The 24,036-nt window shown below is 41.4% G+C and overlaps 1 protein-coding gene across 2 annotated transcripts; it reads left to right on the top strand.

The window, feature by feature from the left end:
* Nucleotides 1-2,377: 2,377 nt before the first annotated feature.
* PPM1F (protein phosphatase, Mg2+/Mn2+ dependent 1F) lies at nucleotides 2,378-17,327 on the top strand. 2 transcript variants are annotated; one of them, XM_072144566.1, is made up of 8 exons: nucleotides 2,378-2,645; nucleotides 7,602-7,735; nucleotides 8,812-9,011; nucleotides 9,668-9,856; nucleotides 9,970-10,113; nucleotides 10,220-10,313; nucleotides 13,117-13,422; nucleotides 14,386-17,327. In XM_072144566.1, exons 1-8 carry the CDS (start codon nucleotides 2,476-2,478, stop codon nucleotides 14,397-14,399), a joined length of 1,251 nt encoding a protein of 416 aa, XP_072000667.1. In that variant the 5' UTR covers nucleotides 2,378-2,475; the 3' UTR covers nucleotides 14,400-17,327. The 2 variants fall into 2 exon arrangements, with proteins under 2 accessions (XP_072000667.1, XP_072000660.1); XM_072144559.1 differs by having other exon boundaries at nucleotides 2,379-2,645; nucleotides 13,117-17,327.
* The last annotated feature ends 6,709 nt before the right edge of the window (nucleotides 17,328-24,036 follow it).

Genomic DNA, 24,036 nt, shown 5'->3' with positions numbered 1-24,036 from the left:
CGAGCTTCTTAAAAGGTAGTGATTGATAAAGACACTTTTCTGTGCTTAGGCTGCGTTTATATGACACCGGGGAATCTATTAGAAGTCTGTCAAAAAGGGTGGTCTTTTTTATAAATAAAAGTACATGTCATTCCCAAAATACAATGGGACCCCATGACCTCAATGGATCCATTCCTTGCTTATCCCATTTTTCCTGCTGTGTGAGGTTTGGGAACATGGACAAAAGCTTAGATGAGAAAGGTGATCCTATCTTCATATTCAGTACATGGAAAGCTTAAAGGGGTATTCCGACTCTTTTAAAAATCCTGCAGGCAGGCTGGGAAGGTATTTAAAAAAAAAACAAAGCTGTACTTGCCTCCTCCATCGCTCCCAGTGTCCCGAGCCGCCATCTCGCTGGTCTGTGCCCCCGTTTGTTTACAGAGGCATGGAAGCTCTTCTGAGTCCGGCTTGCGGGCCACACCAACCCGTCCCCGGATCTCAGTGCTTGATACAGCGCTGGCAATAGGGTCCTCTGTATTTATCCACTGTGTACATTTTTTGAAAAAGACATTAATTTTAAAACTCAAAATTTTGGGGCTAAATTAAACGTAATATTGTTTTAACCCCCGTGAAACAATTAAAGGGTTAACAAACTTCATAAAAGTTGTTACTTGAGGTTAGTGATCAGATAAGACTGCAGGTCACATAGGTATGAGAAAAATGATTAGGTATGTTTAGGTCAATATAGTTTTTACCAAGCATAATGAAGGATTATACACATCAAAGTCAAGTAAAAATCAGAATAACATGATCAGATTATTATTATGAACATTATTAGTATCTAGTCATAAAAAGCAGATGTTGGAGTAGCACAGCAGTATGAGGGCGCGTTCACACGTTGCGTTTTGACCTGCGTTTTCATTGCGTTTAAAACGCATATACAACAGCTGAGAAGAGGTGATTTGCCTAATTACATCACTGTTAATATTTCCGTTTACAAAACGCATCGTAAATGCGATGTTAACGCATGCGTTAACATTGCATTAACGCATGCGTTTTGTTAACGCATGCGTTAACATTGCGTTTACAAACGTAAACGGTAATGTAATTAGGCAAATCACCTCTCATCAGTTGTTGTATATGCGTTTGAAACGCAATGAAAACGCGACCAAAACGCAACGTGTGAACGCGTCCTAAGGGTTATAACCTTCATAGGGTGCAAGCCTCAGCATGGGCTTGCTTTATGGACTGCCATAGGCAGACTGCTGTCACAAAGTGAAGATTTGGAAGAGCCCAGGAACATAGACAAGAGCGCTATCTCGGGCTATAAGTGATGTCAGAATTCCCTCCAAATTTTCACTAATTGGCATCAAATATGTAGCATAGAACATCAGCAGACGAGCGTGTGTGGGGTTCTGTAACATCAATTCAGAACTTTGTTTCCTGTAACTGACAAAAAATAGATATCTTCCTGGTCACCTTGATCCTTGATGTCTCTGAGAATGGTTTACCTACATCTGTTTCCCATGACTGATTGACATTTTAGAATAAGAAGTCCAATCACTTGGCAGAAACCCACAGTGAAGGTGAAATAAGACATTTCATGAGCGGCTGAGATGTGCGCCAAGTGCCTCTCTAGGATACAACACAACACAAAAACTGGTGACATGACAATGAGCAGCGCCTGTTCTATGGGTAGTCACATATAAGCATTTCATTCTGACCCGTAGACAAAAGAGCATGATGTGCCTGTATTCGAAGGATTGGGTATGTTGTTATCACATGGAAGGTAGTGAGAAGCCACAGTAGAGATGTGTATGGAATGGGCTGCCACATTGCGCCCAGCAGACACAATGAGATGGGGGTCATCGCACCTGCTGGCTTCACACCTCAGGAGAGGTGAGTATATCCTTTCATTACATATCACAAAAATTGGCCTAATCGGTACAGGAAAGGTTAGGGGGCTTCCCAAATGGAGATGTAAATGGGGGTATACGATGGGAGAAGCTACAGAGGGCAGTGTTAATTTGAGGGGGGGGGGGGCGTTCAACAAAAGTTTTCTTTGAAACACAACAAATTATGCTTAGAAGATTTTTTTATGTTTTGTTTGCATGGGTTTTTAAGCTGTAAGCTATGTAGACACGTGTATGAGTGAAAAATGATTGTGATTGTGTAAATGAGTGTGTATAAATATGTATGTATTTTTAAGGGGGAGGGGCCTCTGCTGGTTACGCCCCTGACTTCATTATTTATTGTGGCGAAATCAGAGGTAAAAATGCATTTGGTAGCAAAGACTGATCTTCCTCTGCGCGGTTTCCTCTACAGCTTGTCACTAACATAACGTCCTGATGTTTAGGGAACTGTCAGTGAGATTTCTCCATCCCCCGTGCCCCGCCCTCCCTGAGTACCACGTGGTGTGTGGTGGCGCGTCACGTGATGTCCCGACGTCAGGCGGTGGTCCTTGCAGTGAACTGGAACTAGCCGCTACCCAGCGGTATGGCGACTGCAGCGTCGGAGGAGGAGGTGGCGGCCCGGAGCTTGCTGGCTGCGGTGCAGCGTGACTTTGCAGGAGCGGAGGGACAGCCGAGGCCACAGAACCGGAGTGTGAGCCGCGACGAGGCTGAGGGGGAGTTGTCCGAGGCTGTGCTGCGGCTGCTGGGGGGCAGGTGAGGGCGCAGCTAGAGGAGAGTGATGGTCAGTAACATATCCCCTCATGTGGTGCAGACGATGAGGAACTACAAGTCCCAGCATGCCTCACAACCACCTGCCCACGTGCAGGAGCTTGGTTCTGGCATTGTGGGAATGATTACAGGGTTATGTCATAGCTGTGTATTATGCCATGGGGGAAAAAATGACATTGTGGGTAAAGATCACTGCGGTGAAGTCATAGTGATTGGTAGGATTTCCTGACCCATTGTAACGTGCTGTGTTGTCACATATACCAGTCACTGCGATCTCCATTACTTTCCCCTACAACTCCTGAGAGCTAACAATGGATCTGATGTTAGCGGTCCCAGTCACTCAGGAATTTATTAGAGAATCAGATTGTTTGGAGAAAAGATGCACCACATGTGGGCGCACCCCAAGGTGAAAATTGAAATGTCTCTTCCCCAAGCAGACTTTGCTGATACATTTCTTACTAAAATTGTAGGAAAATCTTTAAAAATATTTACAACCTGGTCAGAATAACAATTGATAATATCCTCACACAGCGTCACAGGCTCCCTGACTGTATACATGCAGAGAGCTGCGTCACACACTAGTAAGTGACGTAGACATTAGTTGCATCTAGTACCCCACAGGATGCCATCTACTCCATAAGGAAGGGAACTTTATTACGATTTATCCAAGCTATGCAAAATCACTGTCAAATTCACCACCAAATGTCATCTCTACACAGCACCCCTAATAAAAACCCAGTCACTTACAGTATTAAGGAGCGTATTCCTAAATATGTTATCGTCACAACAAGACTGAACACACTATTCCCCACATAAGACATCCTTTATAAAGTCCCTGAATAAATTATAGTGCATAGAGAACCCACAATTTATTCTATATACCAAACTCCCTGAACTGATTACATACAGAAGCCCGGAATTAATACAATGCCCCACTAAGGCACTGGCCCAGACCTGTTAAAATAATAATAGTAATTCTTTATATAGGGCCCACAGATTATGCAGCACTACACACAGCTTGCCAAATCAGTCTATGTGCAGTTTGCCTTTTGAAAGTGCAGTGTGTGGGAAGTGTGCACCCTTTTTTTTTTTTTTTTTGTTTTTTTTTGGTGCACCTTTAACATACAACATGCAACAATTCTGTCAATTTGCTGTATTAAATGTGTCACAAACTCTGACTAAGCACTAACACGCCTCTTTAAATCCTGTCGGACACAGTGCACCTGCAACACACAACTGGCCCAAACACTTTCTTAAAGGGGTTCTATCCCCAGGAAGATGCACTGTATGTAAATGAGGCTCATGCTCAGTCGCATACAGTCTTTCATCCTGGTGGTAGATCCCCTTTAAATTCATGTGCAAGCTCCAAAGACGTTCTTTCTAGTGCAAAGTCAGACAATAAACTGGTGCAGCCAGAATAATAGATTTGGCCCAATGTGGTTTGAAACACAGTGCAAATGCATTAGGTGAAACTCCTGATCCAATGCATGCGTATAAGGCCCCTTCTAAACTCGCGAGTGTGATGTGATGAACTCGCAACGCATGCTGCTCGGATCGCACGGCCCGAACGCTGCACACCGGGACTGAACTGACATGCTGAGTTCACTCCTGGTGTGCAATCCGAGCAGCACGCGTTGCGAGTTCATCGCATCACACTCGCGAGTGTAGAAGGGGCCTTAGTGCCTTTTATTACTCCAGGTGCTTTGCCCTTTAAAATTTAGTAATAATGAACAAAACTTGTAATTCTCCTTCTGTCTTTTGCCTACCGCATTTGCAATGTGTTTCAATTTTGCAATACTGTTAGTAATTTACATTGAGCACATGCTAGACTATATACACACCCGTTTTATTTATATACAGTCCATCATTTATTTATAGATGGCCCCAAATACATACTCCCAAATAAAATTATATACAGTGCACTATATCACTATATAAATCCACCTTTTTTAATTAAAATCCAGCCTGTACACAGACCCCCCCTCCCACTGCTAGACCAACCCCCCAGTAGATGGTGTATAATGCTTATAATCTAATTGCCTTAGGGCTCCCGCCGCTGCTGTCTCCTCCTCTTCCACCACCAGCACCCACATTGTCTCTACAGTAACACGGGTTGGTGCATGTGATGTTGTTACCCCGGCCTGTGTCATACAGAGCAGTACAAACAGGCGGGTCTGTGCTGCATTACTCTGCCTGTCAATTGTAATTGATTTTTCTGTTAGTATGGACGTGCCAGCATTTGGCAAGTCCATACTACTGGCCATCTCCCACCCCCTCAGGGGTCTGCTATCTGCCGCCTGGGGCAGGATCGGGACATACCCTATTAATAAGGGGGTAAAGCCTCATGTAGTTGTTTTATACATTTTCTGGAGGAATATTGAAGACCCTTAAAGCAGCTCTTGTATGTACATCAGTCACTGTGAAGTGGGGGAAGGGAACTAATAGGAGAGTGAACCTGTCCTGGACAGCATATTATCAGACGAGATGTTCTAGTGCTCATCCCTTGGGGAATACAAGTTTGTACTTAACATACAAGTCGGGCTATTTTTTTCCAGTGCTCGGCACGTGTTGTCCCTCCATAGTTTATCAGTACTAGGTGGTCACATTGTATCACTGGTGCTACAGAATCCATTAGAGGGCGTTGTCACATGATGCTATTATACAGTGGACAGAATGATACTGCAGTTTCAGAACAGAACTAGGAATATTTATCCATCTGGGACCTTGTACAGACTAGTGCATTTTGTATTTCCTTAGGTGCAGTATAGAGAAGCACATGATGGACCATTGTCCCCATAAAAGGTTGGACGACACCCTGAGATATTTGATCAATACACATTAATAATAAGCTATGACTGCTTCCAGTCCCTGAGAGTACAAATGTAAATAGGTTTATATGTATCCCATAAAGTTATGAGAGCATGAAGCAGTATATGAATATGGTAGTTGTATGACAGCCTGCACCCACCTGGATTACAAAGAGTCACACTTAGTGTGTGGAGATGTCCCAGCAGCCTAGCCCTCATACCTGACATACCAATCCACACAGCACTGTTTCTGCCTCCCCAGGTTTAACTCTTCTCTAGCTGCTGCCCACACACGATTCAATAATATGGGTTATTCTGGGTGGAAGCAAAAGATGGTCAATATATCAATGAGTAATAGATGTTATGATTGTTTAGATGATACACTTTTCCAAATTGGATGCTTTTTCATTTGGATGTGAATTCTTTTTAACCCTTTATCTGTTTCATTTATAGGGACTCTTCTTTACACGTTCACACAATATTTAGCAGGATGTACATTATGTCCAAAGGATTTTTGGGGATGTTGTAACTGTGTGATCATGTGTAAGGGATCTCCCAAATGCTTTATTTCTTTTCTGAGCAATGCACAGTTGCTGTTTATTAGTAGCAGACATCCAACCCTTATTAAATCACAATGTATTCATGGATTATGTTGGAGGGAGTAAAAAAAAAAGTAACAGTCATTGCAAATAAAAACTATATGTATGTAGTGCTGGCTCCACGCCTGTCACTGCTTGTAGAGATGGATGGAATTCCATCCATTCTCTGATGTGCTGGACTGGAGGTATGTGGTGTAGCTGTGAGAATGCCCTTAGGCTACATTGCTATATGACAGAGGAGGAGACCTCTACCCACAACAGCCAGGTTTTATAGAGCACCTGTCACATTCTTCTGCTATTTCAAATGCCATTAATAACAATCCTGACTCTTTTTATTTTGTGCAGATTATTGGTTACTCCTTCTTGTAATTTATGAGTAGTTGGCCAAGTTGGGAATATGCACCTTCACAGTCTGCAGGACCCAAACAGCATCACCTGAATCTGCAAGGACACACAACTTGTCACGCCCAGTTGACTAACTACTCACAAAATGAAGGAAAGGGTACAACAAAGAGGGCATCCAGGATTAATATTAAATGGGTAATACTATTATTTATTAAAACAGACGTGTCAGGAAAGGCGCAAAATCCACCTTGGGGGAGACGGAGGAAAATGTTTTTGTTACTTTTCAGGTTTATGTATAATAAAATAGTATTTTCCTATTTTAGGTAGTTTTGTTTGTATTTAAAACATCTATTAAACATCCTGTAGATAGCAATATACTGTAAATCCAGTCATTTCGGCTTGGGCATTGTCCCACTGTGGTATATATCCGTGTCACTGTTGTTTTTGGAAGGTTTCCCCTGCAGACTTCCTTCTGTGACTACATTTCCTGCTGCACTTCCTTTTTCTGGCAGCATTTCCTGTCATGAAGCTTACAGGAAACTTTTGAGTTATCAGCAACACAAGAACATGTACATTATATAATCTTTTCAATTTACAGACATGTTTTGATAGACTGTGAGGAACAGGATGCAACTTGCTATACTAGGTCATTGTATGCAGCCAGGCAGAGGGATGACATGACACTGCTGGCACCACACCTTCAGGATGAGCACGAATTGTACAAGAAATATTTATAGATCCCCTGAACAGAGCACCCTACAACCACATCTCTTACAGGAACCCTGTGGCTGTGTTCACACCCTGCATTTGAACTGCATTTAGATTCTCCTGATTGCAGATGAATGTAGACCTAATTGCTTCAGAACGGGAAACACATTTTGCATTGGTTACTGGTGAAACAAGTGATGTTGGCATAGAGGGGCATAGTGGAACTTTTAATTGCTGTTTTTTCTGCAAGACTGCGCCCGGCTGGACCTGATGTAGTTTTGCTTGCCGGCTGCGCAGCCTACCAGACGCATCAAGAGGACTAAGCCTCCTGATTTATCTGGGGCTACAAAGGAGGGGGCATGGCTGCTAACATACGCCAGCATTGGAGCGCCGGCTTATGATAAATCTCCCTCTTTAAGTTGAGGCAAATGGAAAGGGTAAACTTTCATTCTCTCTGTTAATAGAGGTTTTGTTTTTTGCAGGGGGGGTCCTCCTTGGCTGTCTGCATGTTTAGTAAGAGCCGCAGTACAGCAGACCCTGCAAGCTGACTTGGACTTATTTGCTGAGAAGAAGGATGACGTGGAAGGACAAGAAAATGATGTACCAAATGAAGACTGTAAGTATGACTTCTAGTATAAGGAACGGCAATTACATATACAATCATGTATAAATCTGTTGCAATAAATGTAAAAATCTGTTCTGTGACAACAATTACATTCATAAAAATCTGTAGAATGAATGCTTAGTTCAGTATACAAATTGCACATGGTCAGGATCAGATAATCCACAGTGTAATAAACAACCAAGTCTATGGAGGAGCTTTATCACCAAGAATTGCAATGGTTTTACTCCAAGTTGCCATGAAGGGGGCCGTGCAGGCATCAAAGTGGGCCGGCACACTAGCTATAGGCTGTGCCCATTCAGATGCAGGTTATATCACAATTGTATGGTAGGCAGGACATGGCGTAGAACCAAGCAGCCGCCCACCATATACATCAGGAGGCCAGAGCCCCCATGACATGTACAGCAGAGAGGCAGGGTTTTCAGCATATGTCGGCACATCATACCACATTGACCAATAATGTATTATCTGGAAGTCAGCTGATGGGTGGGAATGCTGGGTGTTGGTTGCACATCAATATGACAAAATGAAAGGCAGAAAGGTGTCACCATAGATATGGTTTCTCCCTTGAATCTGTGAAGCCTTTTATCACGCATTGAGTGGTGTACTAGCTCCCTCTGCTGGCGAGTAATGCAGACAGCTCGATGAAAAGCATTCTTGTACAGTATTAGATAATTTATTTTAGAAAGGCAGTTTTCTTTACCAAAATAAAAAAAAAAACATTTTTGCTGATTTATCGGAATGCAAAGATTTAGAAATGTTAGAATCCCTTGCATCTTAATTATCGCAGCAGATTCTATGCATGAAATTGAACCGGCCCTTCCACAGCTTATTAGAGGCTTAAAACCACAGCAAAAAAAAAAAAAAAACACAGATAATTTTGTCTGGTTTCTACCAGGGTCCTTATCGCTACAGAATGTGTAGCTATAAGTAGGATTGTGTCCGTATTGAGCTTTGACAAAATGTAGCAGCAAACAGATACTGCAGTCAATTCTCTGTGAGATGCCTTTATTTTATTTTTCTCTTTTAGTATTTTCCTTTTTCATGTTGTTTTCTTGTAATCTCTGCAGTTCTCCGCTTTGATGCCTTACTTGAACGCTGCCTTACCTGTCTTCAGGAGATCAGCAGTCAGTGGCAGACGCAGTTACCTCCACCACCAACCACTAAACGTAACTTGTATGTCTCTATTCACGCAATCCGCAACACGCGCAGGAAAATGGAAGATCGCCATGTGTCACTTTTGGAATTCAACCAGCTTTTTGGCTTTACGGTAAAACGGAAGATAAATCTGTATATTTATACCATTTTGAGCTTTAGTCCTGTTTACCTGAATTAAAATCATTACACATGTTGTTGAGTCTGACAGCAACAATGAATTTACAGTTTTGTAGATACAGATTTGATTTACAACACGCATTATTAATGGGGTTCTCCATTATGGGTTTTGTTTATTGCCATGATCTATCATGAGGATAGGTGATCAATATCTGTATCAGATCTGCTGTTTGAATAGACTGTATGCAGACCCTTCACTGCTTGTCATGAAAAGCACTGTATTATTTACAGCAGCTGTGCTTGGAATTTCAGCTCCACCCATTGACTTAAATAGCACTGAGCTGAAAACAAATGGATATGATGTCAGCAATCTATGGAGCGGTTATGTTTAGTACAGCCCAAGCTACTGTATGTTATAGATTAAATCTGCAGAGAAAATTAAGAATGCAAATAAATCAACATCTGCAAAGAGTTTGTATGTTCTCTCTGTGTTTGCGTGGGTTTTCTCTGGGTCCTCTGGTTTCCTCCTCCAAAACATACGGGCAGGGACCGATTTGGCAAGCTGTGTGCACTATATAAATAAATAATTTATTATTATTAAATTATGCTTGATACTGTGTATTCATCTTTATCATATTTTCTGGTTTTCAGGATGGTGTGGAAAGATCATATTTTGCCGTTTTTGATGGGCACGGTGGGCTAGATGCAGCCAATTATGCAGCTACACATCTCCATGTCACATTGGCACGTCATGAGGAGTTGGTGTCAGATCCTTCTGTGGCCTTAAAGGAATCTTTTCAGCGTACAGATGCTATGTTCCTTAAAAGAGCAAGGAGAGAGGTAATAACTTAAGTTATTCTGAGACCGATAACGCCAAGTGTTGTTTTTTTTGTTTTGTGTTTTTTAATCTTCAGTTTTACTTTGTTCCCTTAAGTGTACATCTGTTTCTACAGAGACTGCGCAGTGGTACCACTGGAGTATGTGCACTGTTGGAAGGTGAGCGGTTACATGTGGCATGGTTGGGTGACTCTCAAGCCCTTCTTGTACGACAAGGGAATCCAGTGACTCTCATGGAGCCCCACAAACCAGAGAGAGAGGTGAGTTTTGCTCTGTACACCATCCTGCGTTCATTTTTACTTGTCTCTACACAAAGAAAAAATAAAGCAACAGATTTTGTTTACGTCAAGTACAACTTTTTTACAGGATGAGCGTGAAAGAATAGAATCCCTGGGAGGTTGTGTTACTTTTATGGGGTGCTGGCGTGTGAATGGGACACTTGCTGTATCCAGAGCAATTGGTGAGTATTTCTTCTTTTTTTTTTTTTCATGTTTACATGTAGAGTCACAAACAATAAATGTAAGTGGAGGTGTCTGTGTGGTATAAGAAGTCCATAATAGACCACCATTTCCTCCACTAATTCAAGGGCTTCTATTTAACAAGCATTACAATTATACTATTTGCTCCAATAATAGTTAAAAGTAATATGTAATTAGTTATCTAATGCTGCCCTTCACAGAAAAATGGGCATACAATGCAATGATGAAAAAAAAATGCTGCTGGCCCTTTAATTCGTCAGCTACATTTTCCAGTGTAGGAGGAACAAGACGGTAGAAATGGATGCTCTGTGCTCTGGTCACATGTCCTGCAGCGGTTTGGGCAGGTCATGTGATCATCACTATGTTCGGCTATAGCTGGTATCTCCCAGTAGGTTTGATGTTGATGAGGGGCATGGCCTATTGCAATTAGGGGGTCGGAACTAACAACAAGGAATGAAGAACCCCAGATATCTCTGTACAGGAGAGAAAGGAAGAAGGAAGAAGTGAGGCGCTGCAGGAGTCTATGTGCAAGAGAATAGAAGGGACAATACTCATATATTTATTTGGGACAACATGTTTGGGGCGCTGGAGGGACAAGAAGGATATGTAGATCCAATTTTGGGTTGGTCTAAAGGACCTGTGATGATTTGAGCATCCGGTGATTAGCGACATCATTGCAAGTTCTTTAGCTACCAGTAAATTTAATCCTTTAACCCCTTAAGGACGCAGGGTATTTTCGCTAATTTCTCGCTCTCCATCTTCAAAAATCCATAACTTTTTAATTTTTCCGTGTATAGAGTTGTGTGAGGGCTTATTTTGTGCGTAACAAATTTTACTTTCTCATGATGTTATTTATTATTCCATGCCATGTAGTGGGAAGCCGCAAAAAAAATCCAAATGTGGAAAAATTGAAAAAAAACTGCATGTGCATCATGTTCTTGTGGGCTCAGTTTTTTACGACTTTCAATCTGCGATCCAAATAACACCTCTACTTTATTCTTTGGTTTGGTACGATCGCAGTGATACCAAATTTATTCAGGTTTTATTGCGTTTTAACACATTTTCAAAAATTAAACAAATGTGTACAAAAAAGAAAAAAAAAATTTTGTCATCTTCTGACGCGAATAACTTTTTCATAATTTGGCGCATGGAGCTGTGTGAGGTGTCATTTTTTGCGAAATGAGCCGACGTTCTCATTGCTACCGTTTTGAGGACTGTGCGACATTTTGATAATTTTTTATTACGTTTTTTTATGTCATCTAAAAAGGTGTAAAAGTCGCGTTTTGGACATTTGGGCGCCATTTGCCGTTCCGGAGGTCACCGCCGTCAATAACGGTTTTTATATTTTGATAGATCGGGCATTTTGGGACGCGGCGATACCTAATGTGTCTGTGATTTTTACTATTTATTATATTTTATATCAGTTCTAGGGAAAGGGGGGTGATTTGAACTTTTAATATTTTATTATTTTTTTAACATTTTTTAAACTTTTTTTTTTCTTTTTTTCCCCCACTATTTCTTAGACCCTCTATGGTACATTAACCCTAGATGGTCTGATCGCTCCTGCCATATACTGCAATACTACTGTATCGCAGTATATGGCATTTCTGCTCACTATACATTACAATGAGCCACAGGCTCATTGTAATGCATGTGCAGAAGCCATGTATCCTCGGGTCAAACGAAGACCCGAGGCTACCATGGCAACCGATCGCCGCCCCCCGATGACGTTCGGGGGAGCGGCGGTCGGAGGTAAGATGGCGGCGCCCATGCGCGGCCAAATTTGAAGTGCCGCCGGCGACTTTGCTGGCGGCAAAGAAAAGGTTGACACCTGCAAGCACCGACCGCGGGTGATAGCGATGGGTCTTTGCTGCGATATGCAGCAAAGCCCATCTCTGTATGAAGAAGGCTCAGCCCGTGAGCCTTCTTCATACAACCTTCACCGCTCCATGGCGGATATATCCGTCACGGAGCATGAAGGGGTTAAGTCTAAAGGACCTGGCAGGGGACCTGACATGTGATCGGACTCTGGAGCAACTCTGCAGGATATGATGTGGTGATATGCAGGAAGAGGCTGCTGCAAGGTGTGGTAGCTGTGGAGGAGGAGCAGCATGTGTGGAAAAAGGGGGTTATGAAGGTGCAGAGAGGAGGAAGAGTGGGATGTGGGAGTACAGAATGGAGAAAGGGGGGCATGAAGGTTCAGGCGGGAGAAAGAAGAGGTTATGGGGGTGCAATTTGTGCTCGATGGAGGGGGGATGAAGGCCAACATCAGATCTTTTATACACAGAGGATCCCTGTATTCAGCTGCGGCTGTCCTAACAAAAGATTCCAGTACATAAGTTCTACTCAACTACTACCCTACATGTAGAGGATCCCTCAACTACTACTGTCCATATAGAGGATCTCCATACTTGGCTCCTGCCAGCTGGGGCCTATAGAGTTGAGTAGACACCAGGTACTGGATTAAGATATTTGCCCATTATTCACAAAGACTTCTTGCATCTTTCATATTAAAGAGATCATTTCAGTAAATGCTCCTCTGTTTTTGTGTGGAGAATCATTGGGGCAGATTGGTGTTCTATCTGGTGTTCCATCCAGTAATTGTATTTGGTTCCTCCTGAAACTGATTGATTTTTATCACCTATTGTATTCTAATATACCCTACAATGCTTCTTATCATTTTCCTATATTATTAATATATGTAAAAAGAAATACTTTTACTCTTTGTTTTATTCATCTTGTGAATGATTTATCAGGTACTGAGTAAAAATAATTTATTTCCAGGTGATATTGATCAAAAACCATATGTGTCTGGAGAAGGAGACGTGTCCTCTCATAATCTTAATGGCTCAGAAGACTTTCTTGTGTTGGCTTGTGATGGTTTTTATGATGCAGTGTCATCATCTGAGGTTCCCAGCCTTGTTTTAGGTCACCTTCAGGAAAATGATGGAAATGGACAGCGTACTGCCGAGAGACTGGTGGCCGCTGCCAAAGAAGGAGGCTCAAGTGACAACATTACTGTATTGGTAATCTTTCTTCGAGACCCTGCTAAAGTCTTGGAAAATTTTTTAACTAATGGAAGTGGGGAAGGTGAGCCCTTGTTTGATTTTGGAGGTGAAGGAGTTGAGGTCTCCTCAGACCATGCTGGTTGAAATCTTCTTAAACTGACATAACAATCTCAGGACTTAAATAGCAGACTGTTTAATTCCACCTAGGGCAGTGATGGCGAACCTTTTAGAGACCGAGTGCCCAAACTACAATCAAAATCCACTTATTTACCATGAAGTGCCAACAAAGCAGTAACTTATTGCTACCTGTTCTTCAACAACATTCAATTATATTGGCTCTCCTAAGGCCACCAATAGAGTTGAAAGGAGGGAAAATTCAGACCATCATTGTAGCTTCTCTCTAGGAAGAATGGTGGGTCCAGCAGGGGAACCTCCAAAGACAATGCAGTTCTGTCCTCACCTTTTCACTTTTCCCGCAGTTCAAACAGCCAATGAAATGTCGTTTTAAAATAGCTCTGAGAGCAGCATCTTTTAAGTTGCTTGGTACTGCAGGAAGATTTGGGGAATTTGGTCCTGTTTGGCCTTTGGGACAATGGCCTGAGTGCCCACAGAAAGGGCTCTGAGTGCCATCTCTGGCACCCGTGCCATAGGTTTGCCACCACTGACCTAGGGAATATTCATCTTTAGGTCTAAATCTCCATGTCATTAGCAGATATCTGTTCTTTATCACAAAAGAAGTGACATTTTGTGATATTGACGAAATTAAAGGGACAATAATTGGTTAAAAAACCACTGTATTTAATGCTGATATTATATTGATGTATTTAAGGGATCAGCATACCCTCTAGACTGTATGACCAATTAAAACCACTCAGTGAGGTATCAAATATAGTAAAACGGTCTTGGTTACCCATAGCCGCCAATTGGGCCTTATTTGCTTTCATTTTTTTATTCACTTTGGAAAAATTAAAGCTGAGCTTTGGTTGCCATAAGAAATGATAAGCAAGGCCTAACATTGACTTTTGTTCTTTGTGTTATGTTGCAGTGGCCAAAATATAATTTACAGTACTGGAGTATTTGTTACTGGTCCAGTTGGTGCAGTTGTGATACTTCACAGGGAAACCACTTCTTTATTCTAAGATTTTCTATTATAATACATCTATTGTATCCATACATGTAAGTTTGTCTTCATTTATACCTCACAGACATAGCTTTATAATTTTTATTGCTTCAGAAACAATATCTCATAAATTTATGCACCATGACTGTTATCGTTGTTATCCATGGTCTCCTTCCTTTTAAAATCAACTTTTAAAATTATGTAATGAGCATGAGGGGTGTTACCAGATCCCCTCTGTGTTTGTTGCATCTCCACAGGCTGTTACACTTGTTTCATCCTCCCTCCTGCTCCCTGATGTAATGGCAGGAGAGTAATTTTCAGTACAGTAGGAGGTGGGGGGCAGTGCAGAGGGAGGCTGAGACAATGTAACAGCCTGTGAAGATGCAACAGGGAGGGGCTTTGGTAACAGGCTCATTATCATAATTTTAAAAGTTGATTTTAGAAGGAAGGAGGCCATGGATTATGAGTCAAAGAAGATTAGCACACTGTCACTGGATCTGGGAGTCTATAGTTTATCATGCTTGATGGTAGATTTCCTTTAGGCCAATTGCCCACAATCAAGTGTGATATGATTTACTTGCATTGTAAGCTTGCCTGCATGTTCAGTCCAAATGCTTAGATGCTGGAACTGGACTCTGCATGCATGGTCTTTGAGCGTTCGGCCCGGACATACAGGCAAGCTTACGATACCAGTGTGATGGAAGTAAATCACATTACACTCGCTCATGGGTGATGGGCCTTAAAGGGGTTGTCCAAGACTTCTTAAAAAAAAAAAGAAAAAAAACGAAAGGTGGCCGGGAGGGGGCTGCTTAAAAAAGTAAAGATGTACTTACTTACTTTCCGACGCTCTCCGGGTGTCCCGCGCTGCTGGGCGCAGTGCTGGGTTCAGCTTTTGGCCGGACTGGACAACGATCCATCCTGCAAATACAATACTGTGAATAGGGACGGGTGGGTGTGGCTGGCCACGGCCGGCCGTAAGCCGAGTCCAGCACTGCTCCCACGGCCATGTTTGTTTACATGGAGTGTGGACCGGAGCGACAGCAGTGTGGGACAACCGGAGGGTGCCGGAAGGTAAGTACATCTTTATGTATAGAAGCCCCCTCTCGCCCACCTTTTTGTTTTTAAGAAGTCTCAGACAACGCCTCTAAGGTAAATTATCATGCATTCCAAGCATGTTTAGTGGAGGCCTTCTCATATCTTCCAGTATAAAATACTTATATGTACGCTTTTTAGGGGGGAAAAACTAAAAATGGACGGTCATCTAAGCCTCCTGACAGGTCGCATTAAACCTTTCATTTATTCTTACTCCACTACATTTTATTAGAATAACTATTACAGGCGGTCCCCTACTTATGGACACCTGACTTTCAGACGACCCCTAGTTGCCCCTTTGCCCACTGTGACCTCTGGTGAAGCTCTCTGGATCTTACTATAGTCGCAGACTGCAGTGATCAGCTGTAAATTGTCTGTAATGAAGTTTTGTTGATAATCCTTGGTCAAATTACAGCAAAAAATGTTGAAACTCTAATTGTCGCTGGGGCAAAACAATGTTTTGTCTGGATCTACAATTATAAAATATACTGTTTCGACTTACATACAAATTCAACTTAAGAACAAACCTCTGGAACTTATCTTGTACATAACCAGGAGACTGCCTGTAAAGAGGAATATAACCTGGATCCACTGCATGCCATGCAATGGCCAGCAGAGGTCAAAATCTAGACTTTACGCGGTCATTAGGAGTCCAGCATATTTTATCAGGAACTGATGCTTTAATCTTTTATCATTTATTTAGACCAGTCTATGGATTGAATTGTTCTCAGAGCCTTGGAGATGGCCATAGTTGTTGTTATTCAGATTAACTTGTTAAAGGGGTATTCTCGTCCAGGCATTCACATTCAAATCTGCTATATATAAACATTTCTTCAATTAGATGTTATTAAAAAAAAATGTTCCCGTGTGAAGATAATTTCTCATAAATGTAGTCATATTGTCCCTTAGAAACGAGATGGCTTCCTTGGATACGGCCACCTCTGCCGGAGGGATTGCACAAAGAAACAAAAAGGTTTTGTATATGAAATGTCCAGGAGTTACTGCATGTCACACAGCCGTCCTGTGGTAATTATCGCTGAAGCCAGGTGGTCAGGCAGGACTCAATAGCACATGTCTGGCCACTGCTGCCAAAATGTGAGGTGGTCGTAACCGAGGAAGCCATCTCGTTTCTAAGGGACCATATCACTACATTTTAAGAGAAATTATCTTCACACAGGAACATTTTTTTTAATAACATCCAATTGAAGAAATGTTTATATATGGAAGATTAGTGAAACTAAATGTGAATGCCCAGACGAGAATACCCCTTTAACTGAAAAAAGGGCAAATCTTACTTATTATGTGGTTTGGTTCCTAACAGTATTCTCAGTTTTTGTAACCAAGATTAGGAGCTCTGCCAAACTCATTATATAATAATACTGTGGGTTTTTTAAATTTTGCTTTTTTAATTTAATGAAACATGTGAGTGCCTACTGCTTAATACTTACATTGTTACCCAGTTGTGTTTTTATGCCTATTTAAATGTTTATTTTTAAAATTGACAGTGTTATGTTTTTTATGAGTCAATCTATCATTTTATTTTTAATATATATATTTTTTTTTCTAATGTTGGCTTTGACTTTTGCCTTTTGGGCATTCAATTTCTACAAGCAGGAGGGATTGATGTCCAAAAATGTATTACCATATTACAAATATGTTTAATAAAGCTACATATTCGGCTCAGTATTGTGGACATCATTCCAAAGCAAAGCAGACTGTTATGTATTCTCTGTACTCGTATAAGTATTGTAGAAATAAATGTTTGCATAAATAAATATAGACTGTATGTATTATTTCATATTTGGTTAATACCGTCCATGGGGCACCAACTGGGTCTGGGACGTACCATTTATTCTAAGTGGAAAGGCTGAAGAGTCCTGTAACACCAGCTCAAAAATACTGGCATCTATACAATTCCTTCATTTAGAACTTCTTCCTCTTAAAAAATACTAATAAACCTGGAATTGGCTACAAAAGAGCCCTTTTTGCCCCCCTCCCCATGGATTAGACTGCAATATATATATATATATATATATATATATATATATATATATATATATTATACCAGCTGATTGGTGTGGTCTGACTGCTTGGACTCAAACAATTGTAAGAATGGGATCCCCCACAATTCAGTGAACTCTGGATCCGTTCTCACTAATTGGTGGAGCGGCATGACATACGTGTGTCTTGCCATCAGTGCTGGGAGAAGGGGAAGGCGATCACCTAGGGCACCACCTAGGGCACCACCAAGGGGGAGGGGGGGTTGAGACCATCTCAGCTCTCAGTAAAAACATAAAAAGGAACAATGTCCAGCAATCGGTTTTGTCAAATGTCTTGTCTCACCACTCCAAGAAAGGTTAGGGATAAATAATTTAGAATAGATAATCTAGAACCTTTTTGTGGAAAAAGTAGTTATAGCTTCACAGATTTACAATATAGCTTGGAAGTTAGCTAACAGATTGTATCGTTTGGGGGTGTAATGATTTAATTTTATTTTAAAAACCCATCTTTTTAGAAAAAAGGAATTTATTTTGTATTTAAACGCCTACTGTTACGTCAGCACCATGCCCCAGAAGAAGCCTGAAGAGGTGAAACCTGCGTCGGGCAAGGTGCCTGGTGTTTTTTAACTATTGATGCGCATGTTGTTAACCATGTCTTAACTACGAACAACGATAAACCCACACTGGGGCTACAAGTACATGAGAACACTCTTGGAAATTATCTGTGCCTAATGTTTCTTGGAGTGGTGAGACAAGATATATGAAAGAACCGATTGCTGCTTTTAAAGTTGAAGGAATCGAGCATTGTTCCTTTTTTATGTTTTTATTGGTTTCGGAGCAATTTTGAGAGCGCGCTCAATTGCTCCTCCGAAATCTCACTACCTTTGAGGCTAAACCTTAAACCCCTTCCCGACATGTGACGTAATGGTATGTCACACGTCGGGTGCGGGTGCATGGAGAGTACTCACGGGCTGAGCCCTCTCCATAGTCGGTAAGTCTTTGCTGAATATTACAGCAAACACTTACAGGTAACACTTACTGGTAGTTGCCGTCCCATCCATCACCGCCCGTGGGACATGGGGCCACTATCTTAATGAAGATCTTTGCTCCCCTTGACTTCATCAGACCCAAGGCTGTCTTGTTTTAACCCATTGATTACAATGTGCGAATAGCACATTGTGATGAATGAGGATGAAAATTCCCATATACTGCCATACTGCTGCAAACTGTAAAAATCATTAAAAAGGTATCACCACGTCCAAAAATGCCCAATCGTACAGGAGGTTTTAATTCTTGTAATCATATGAAAAAATTATGAAACCTATACAAATTTGGTATCCCCATGATCATACCGACCCAAAGAATAAAGTAGACATGTCATTTGGGGCGCAAAGTGAAAAACGGCGTAAATGCGGTTTTTCACCATTTACAATGCTTTTAAAAAAATTTTTCTCGCTTCCCTCGACACAGCATGGAATATTAAATAACATCGCTATGAAGTGCAATCAAGCACTATGAAGCAGAAAACAAGCCATCACACAGCTCTTTACGTGGAAAATTAAAAAAGTTATAGATTTTTTGAAGGTGGAGAGTGAAAAGTTAAACCGCATGAACGAAAAGGGCCTTGGCGGGAAGGGGTTTATGAATCGGCTCTCAGTAGTAATGAACAGTATGTGTATCTTTAAAGGACATCTATCACCAGATCAAGGATTGGAATTAGGACATTAGGTGTGCGCCCACTCTGGCAGGATCTGCTCTTTTTTTAGCTTCTTATGTCCTGGTTTGTAAGAGGAAAAAAAAAAAAGCCTTTTAAATTATGCAAATGAGCCTGAGGGACTCCAGGCTCCAAAGGAGTTAATGGACTCTGGAGCACCTCAGGCTAATTTGCATACATTTTAAAGCCCCCTTTTCTTAAAAACAAGGGCATGAGAAGCTAAAAGAATAGCAGATCCTGCCAGAGGGGGCACACACCGGGACGTCTATGTTTTGTTTTTGTTTTTTTATTTACTACTGGGCTACCTGTATACTGGGAGGTGCAGGAAGGGAGTGTAACGGGCCACCTGTATACTTGGTGTGGGTGGGTAGGGTTTTGTACCAGGCCACCTATATATTGAGGAGTAGGGAGGGGTAGGATGTTGGGCCACCTATATACTGGTGGTTTGGGGGTATATACTAGTGCAGTGATGGCGAACCTTTTAGCGATCGAGTGCCCAAACTGCAAGCCAAAACCCACTTATCTACCACAAAGTGCCAACATGGTAATTTAGAGCAATATAACCTACGTAAGGGCCAAATAATACTGCCACATGTTTACCACCACTATTAGTATGCATAACACAGACATATATAGTGCACACATATATACAGTATGCATAACACAGACATATATAGTGCACACATATATACAGTATGCATAACACAGACATATATAGTGCACACATATATACAGTATGCATAACACAGACATATACAGTGCACACATATATACAGTATGCATAACACAGACATATACAGTGCACACATATATACAGTATGCATAACACAGACATATATAGTGCACACATATATACAGTATGCATAACACAGACATATACAGTGCACACATATATACAGTATGCATAACACAGACATATATAGTGCACACATATATACAGTATGCATAACACAGACATATATAGTGCACACATATATACAGTATGCATAACACAGACATATACAGTGCACACATATATACAGTATGCATAACACAGACATATATAGTGCACACATATATACAGTATGCACAACACAGACATATACAGTACACACATATATACAGTATGCATACAGACATATATAGTGCACACATATATACAGTATGCATAACAGACATACAGTACACACATATATACAGTGTGCATAACACAGACATATACAGTGCAGACATATATACAATATGCATAACACAGACATACAGTACACACATGTATACAGTATGCATAACACAGACATATACAGTGCACACATATATACAGTATGCATAACACAGACATATACAGAGTATACATATATACAGTATGCACAACACAGACATATACAGTGCACACATATATACAGTATGCACAACACAGACATGTACAGTACACACATGTATACAGTATGCATAACAGACATATACAGTACACACATATATACAGTATGCATAACAGACATATACAGTGCAGACATATATACAATATGCATAACACAGACATATACAGTACACATATATACAGTATGCATAACACAGACATATATAGTGCAGACATATATACAATATGCATAACACAGACATATACAGTACACACATATATACAGTATGCATAACACAGACATATACAGTGCAGACATATATACAATATGCATAACACAGACATACAGTACACACATATATACAGTACGCATATATATATATATATACAGTATGCATAACACAGACATACAGTACACACATATATACAGTATGCACAACACAGACATACAGTGCACACATATATACAATATGCATAACACAGACATACAGTACACACATATATACAGAATGCATAACACAGACATATACAGTGCACACATATATACAGTATGCATAACACAGACATATACAGTACACACATATATACAGTATGCATACACAGACATATATATACACATATACACACAAATATGCACAGCACAGATACAGACACACACATATACTTATATACAGATAACACAGACATAAACACACACAAGTGCATAACAAAGACATATTATATATCTGTGTTATGCATATGTGTGTAAATGTCACATATACACACACATATATGCATAGCACACGTATATATGTATGTGGACTGTATAAACACATTGTAGACACTGTACAACTTACAGTTCTCTATGAGGAAGGCACACAGCAGCCTCTGGATGTTCCGGGTCACAGCCTCCCCCTCCCCCTCTCTCTGTCCCGGCTCCACTTCAGGTCTCCTAGTAGGAGGGGGAGGCACAAGCTCTCCATGCTGCTTCCTGCTCCCAGCGCTGCACTGGGATCTTCTTATAGATCAGCGCTCCTCTGACAGGAGCACAGACATCCTGCACCCGGCTGTGGGCTGCATCTGAGGGGCCCGCAGGACCTCAGTTTAGAAGAACTGCATCTACCCGTGCAGTGTGACCTGCCTGCTCTGTATCTGAGCGCAAGGTGCAGATGCTGTTCTTCTAAACTGTGGACCTGCGGGCCTCTGCACACGGTGGAGGATGATGGCATGCGTGCCAGCAGAGAGGGCTCTGCGTGCCCTGTCTGGCACGCGTGCCATAGGTTCGCCACCACTGTACTAGTGGGTCGGGGGGACTGTACTCAGCCACCTATATATTTGAAGGGCGGGGGAGGGACTATACCGGGCCGTCTATATACTGTGGGTAGTGTATCAGGCAACCTATATTTCAGGTGGATAAATGGAGTAGAGAAACGGGTATATTTCCTTTCTACTTCAACTGAGTTATTGTATGTTTCTGCTGTGTATATCCAATACCAGGGCTTATCGAATGGGGTCACAGAAATACTGCTACCTATGTACTGGAAAGTAGGGGGGAGTGCACTGGGACACCTTTATACTGGAGATTGAGGGAGGGAGGAGTGTGCTGCGCCACCTAAATGAATGAGGTGGGAATTATGAAGTAGTATATAATATATTGAGGGGTCACAGTGTTTTACCTTCATATGCAGGGGGCACATTGGCCCAGATTTATCAAACATAGTGCACTATTGGCAGTTTGCCTCAATGTGCAGATTGCGCCAATTGAATACTGGCACAAAGTCTTCAATAATGTGGTGCACCCTGCACTGCTCGGGAAGTATACACCAACTTTTTGGTGTACCTTTAACAGAGCATAATTCTGTCACTATAATAAATGTGTCGAGTCAGCAAAAGAACACTGGTTTTGGGTGGAGAATCTTGTGATAGAGTGGACACAGTGCAGCTGCAACACAAAATTGGCGCAAACACTTCACAAATACATGTTCATGCAGTTGCGCATTCTTTTCAGTGCAAAGTCAGAAAACTGTTGCTTACACTTTGATAAATGTGTGCCTTTGTGTTCATTTTGAGGAGTACATAGCTGTTATCTGTGGGACATTATATTGACTGATTTGATTTCTATGTTTGGAGATGTTCTCCAGAGGCCAAATTCACCAGGGTGGCAAATTCTGCAATGATAAATCATGGCCAGGAGAAGTTGCTATGATGTTCTCTAGCTGATGGAGAATTGCCAACTGTGAGAAGTCTGCCAAGAAGAGGACTGGGATGGACCAGGCCAACACAGACGTAGAAGGAAACGGCTAAACAAAAGATTCATTGCTGGAATATATTTATGTGTTTGCTACATTTGTTGCAGGTATATATTTATATTTGTGGTATATACATATATATCAGACGTGTGTGTATATATGTATGTGTGTAGTATTTTTGCTGGCTGGATATTTTTCTATTTGTGTATTTACTGCTGGGAGGCCTTATTGTAGATGATCCCATACCAGTGGGCCTCTTAGATTTCTTATGATTTTTAATCAAGGGGAAGAATTAGTTAATTTTTCCCTTGGGATCGGCCCCTATTCTGTAAGCTATGTAAGGGAAGATGCCGGCAAGCAGGCCCACAGCACATAGCAACACTTTGGCAGTACAATAGAAGTAGAAGAAAATAAAAAGCTGTTTCGGAGGTACCAAGAAACAAAGTCTTCCAAGTTGAGTTAATCAAATACAAGTTTTATTATGGTTCTGCCATTAACACGCTTTGGGCCTTAACCCCTTCGCGCACCAGGACGTACTGTTACGTCCTGGTCATGTAGGGGTCATATGTAGAGAGCTCACGGGCTGAGCTCCATACACGGTGGATGTCAGCTGTATTGGCAATGATCGCGGCAATTAAAGGGGTTGTCCGAGTTTTGACAAAAAACTATAGGTGGCCGGGAGCGGGCTGCTTAAAACAATAAAGGTGTACTTACCTTCCGGTGCCCTCCGGTATCCAGCATTCAGAGCTGCATTCATTCGGAGGGCACCGGAAGGTAAGTAAATCTTTATTGTTTTAAGCAGCCCGCTCCCGGCCACCTATAGTTTTTTTCCGGAACTCTCGGACAACCCCTTTAACCATAACTGACAGCATACCCATTTGTGACAAGACCTCGGATTGCAGGGTATCCAGTTCTTATAATTGGTGAGGGGTTCCTGCAGTTGGACCACCACCTATAAGCTTGTTTATCCCCTAAGTTACGTAAAATGTCATGGTACATAATTGGTAATATCTTCTACATGTACTGTATAAATAAGTCAACAATTAATAATCATCTCCTAAAACAAACCTGGTTTCTGAATGACTATATAGAGTGATGACCAGGCTCTTCTCTAGTAGGAGAGTGTATTGCTACATTCAAAGAGGATTGGACAAGTTTCCATAGCAACTTAGAGATGCATCTTCGTCCATTCTGTACTGTGGTAAA

The sequence above is a fragment of the Engystomops pustulosus genome, chromosome 1 (genome assembly GCF_040894005.1).
Source record: "Engystomops pustulosus chromosome 1, aEngPut4.maternal, whole genome shotgun sequence".
Lineage (NCBI taxonomy): Eukaryota > Metazoa > Chordata > Amphibia > Anura > Leptodactylidae > Engystomops > Engystomops pustulosus.
The sequence above is the reverse complement of the archived record's forward strand: the minus strand, read 5'-3'. Positions and strand labels throughout refer to the sequence as shown.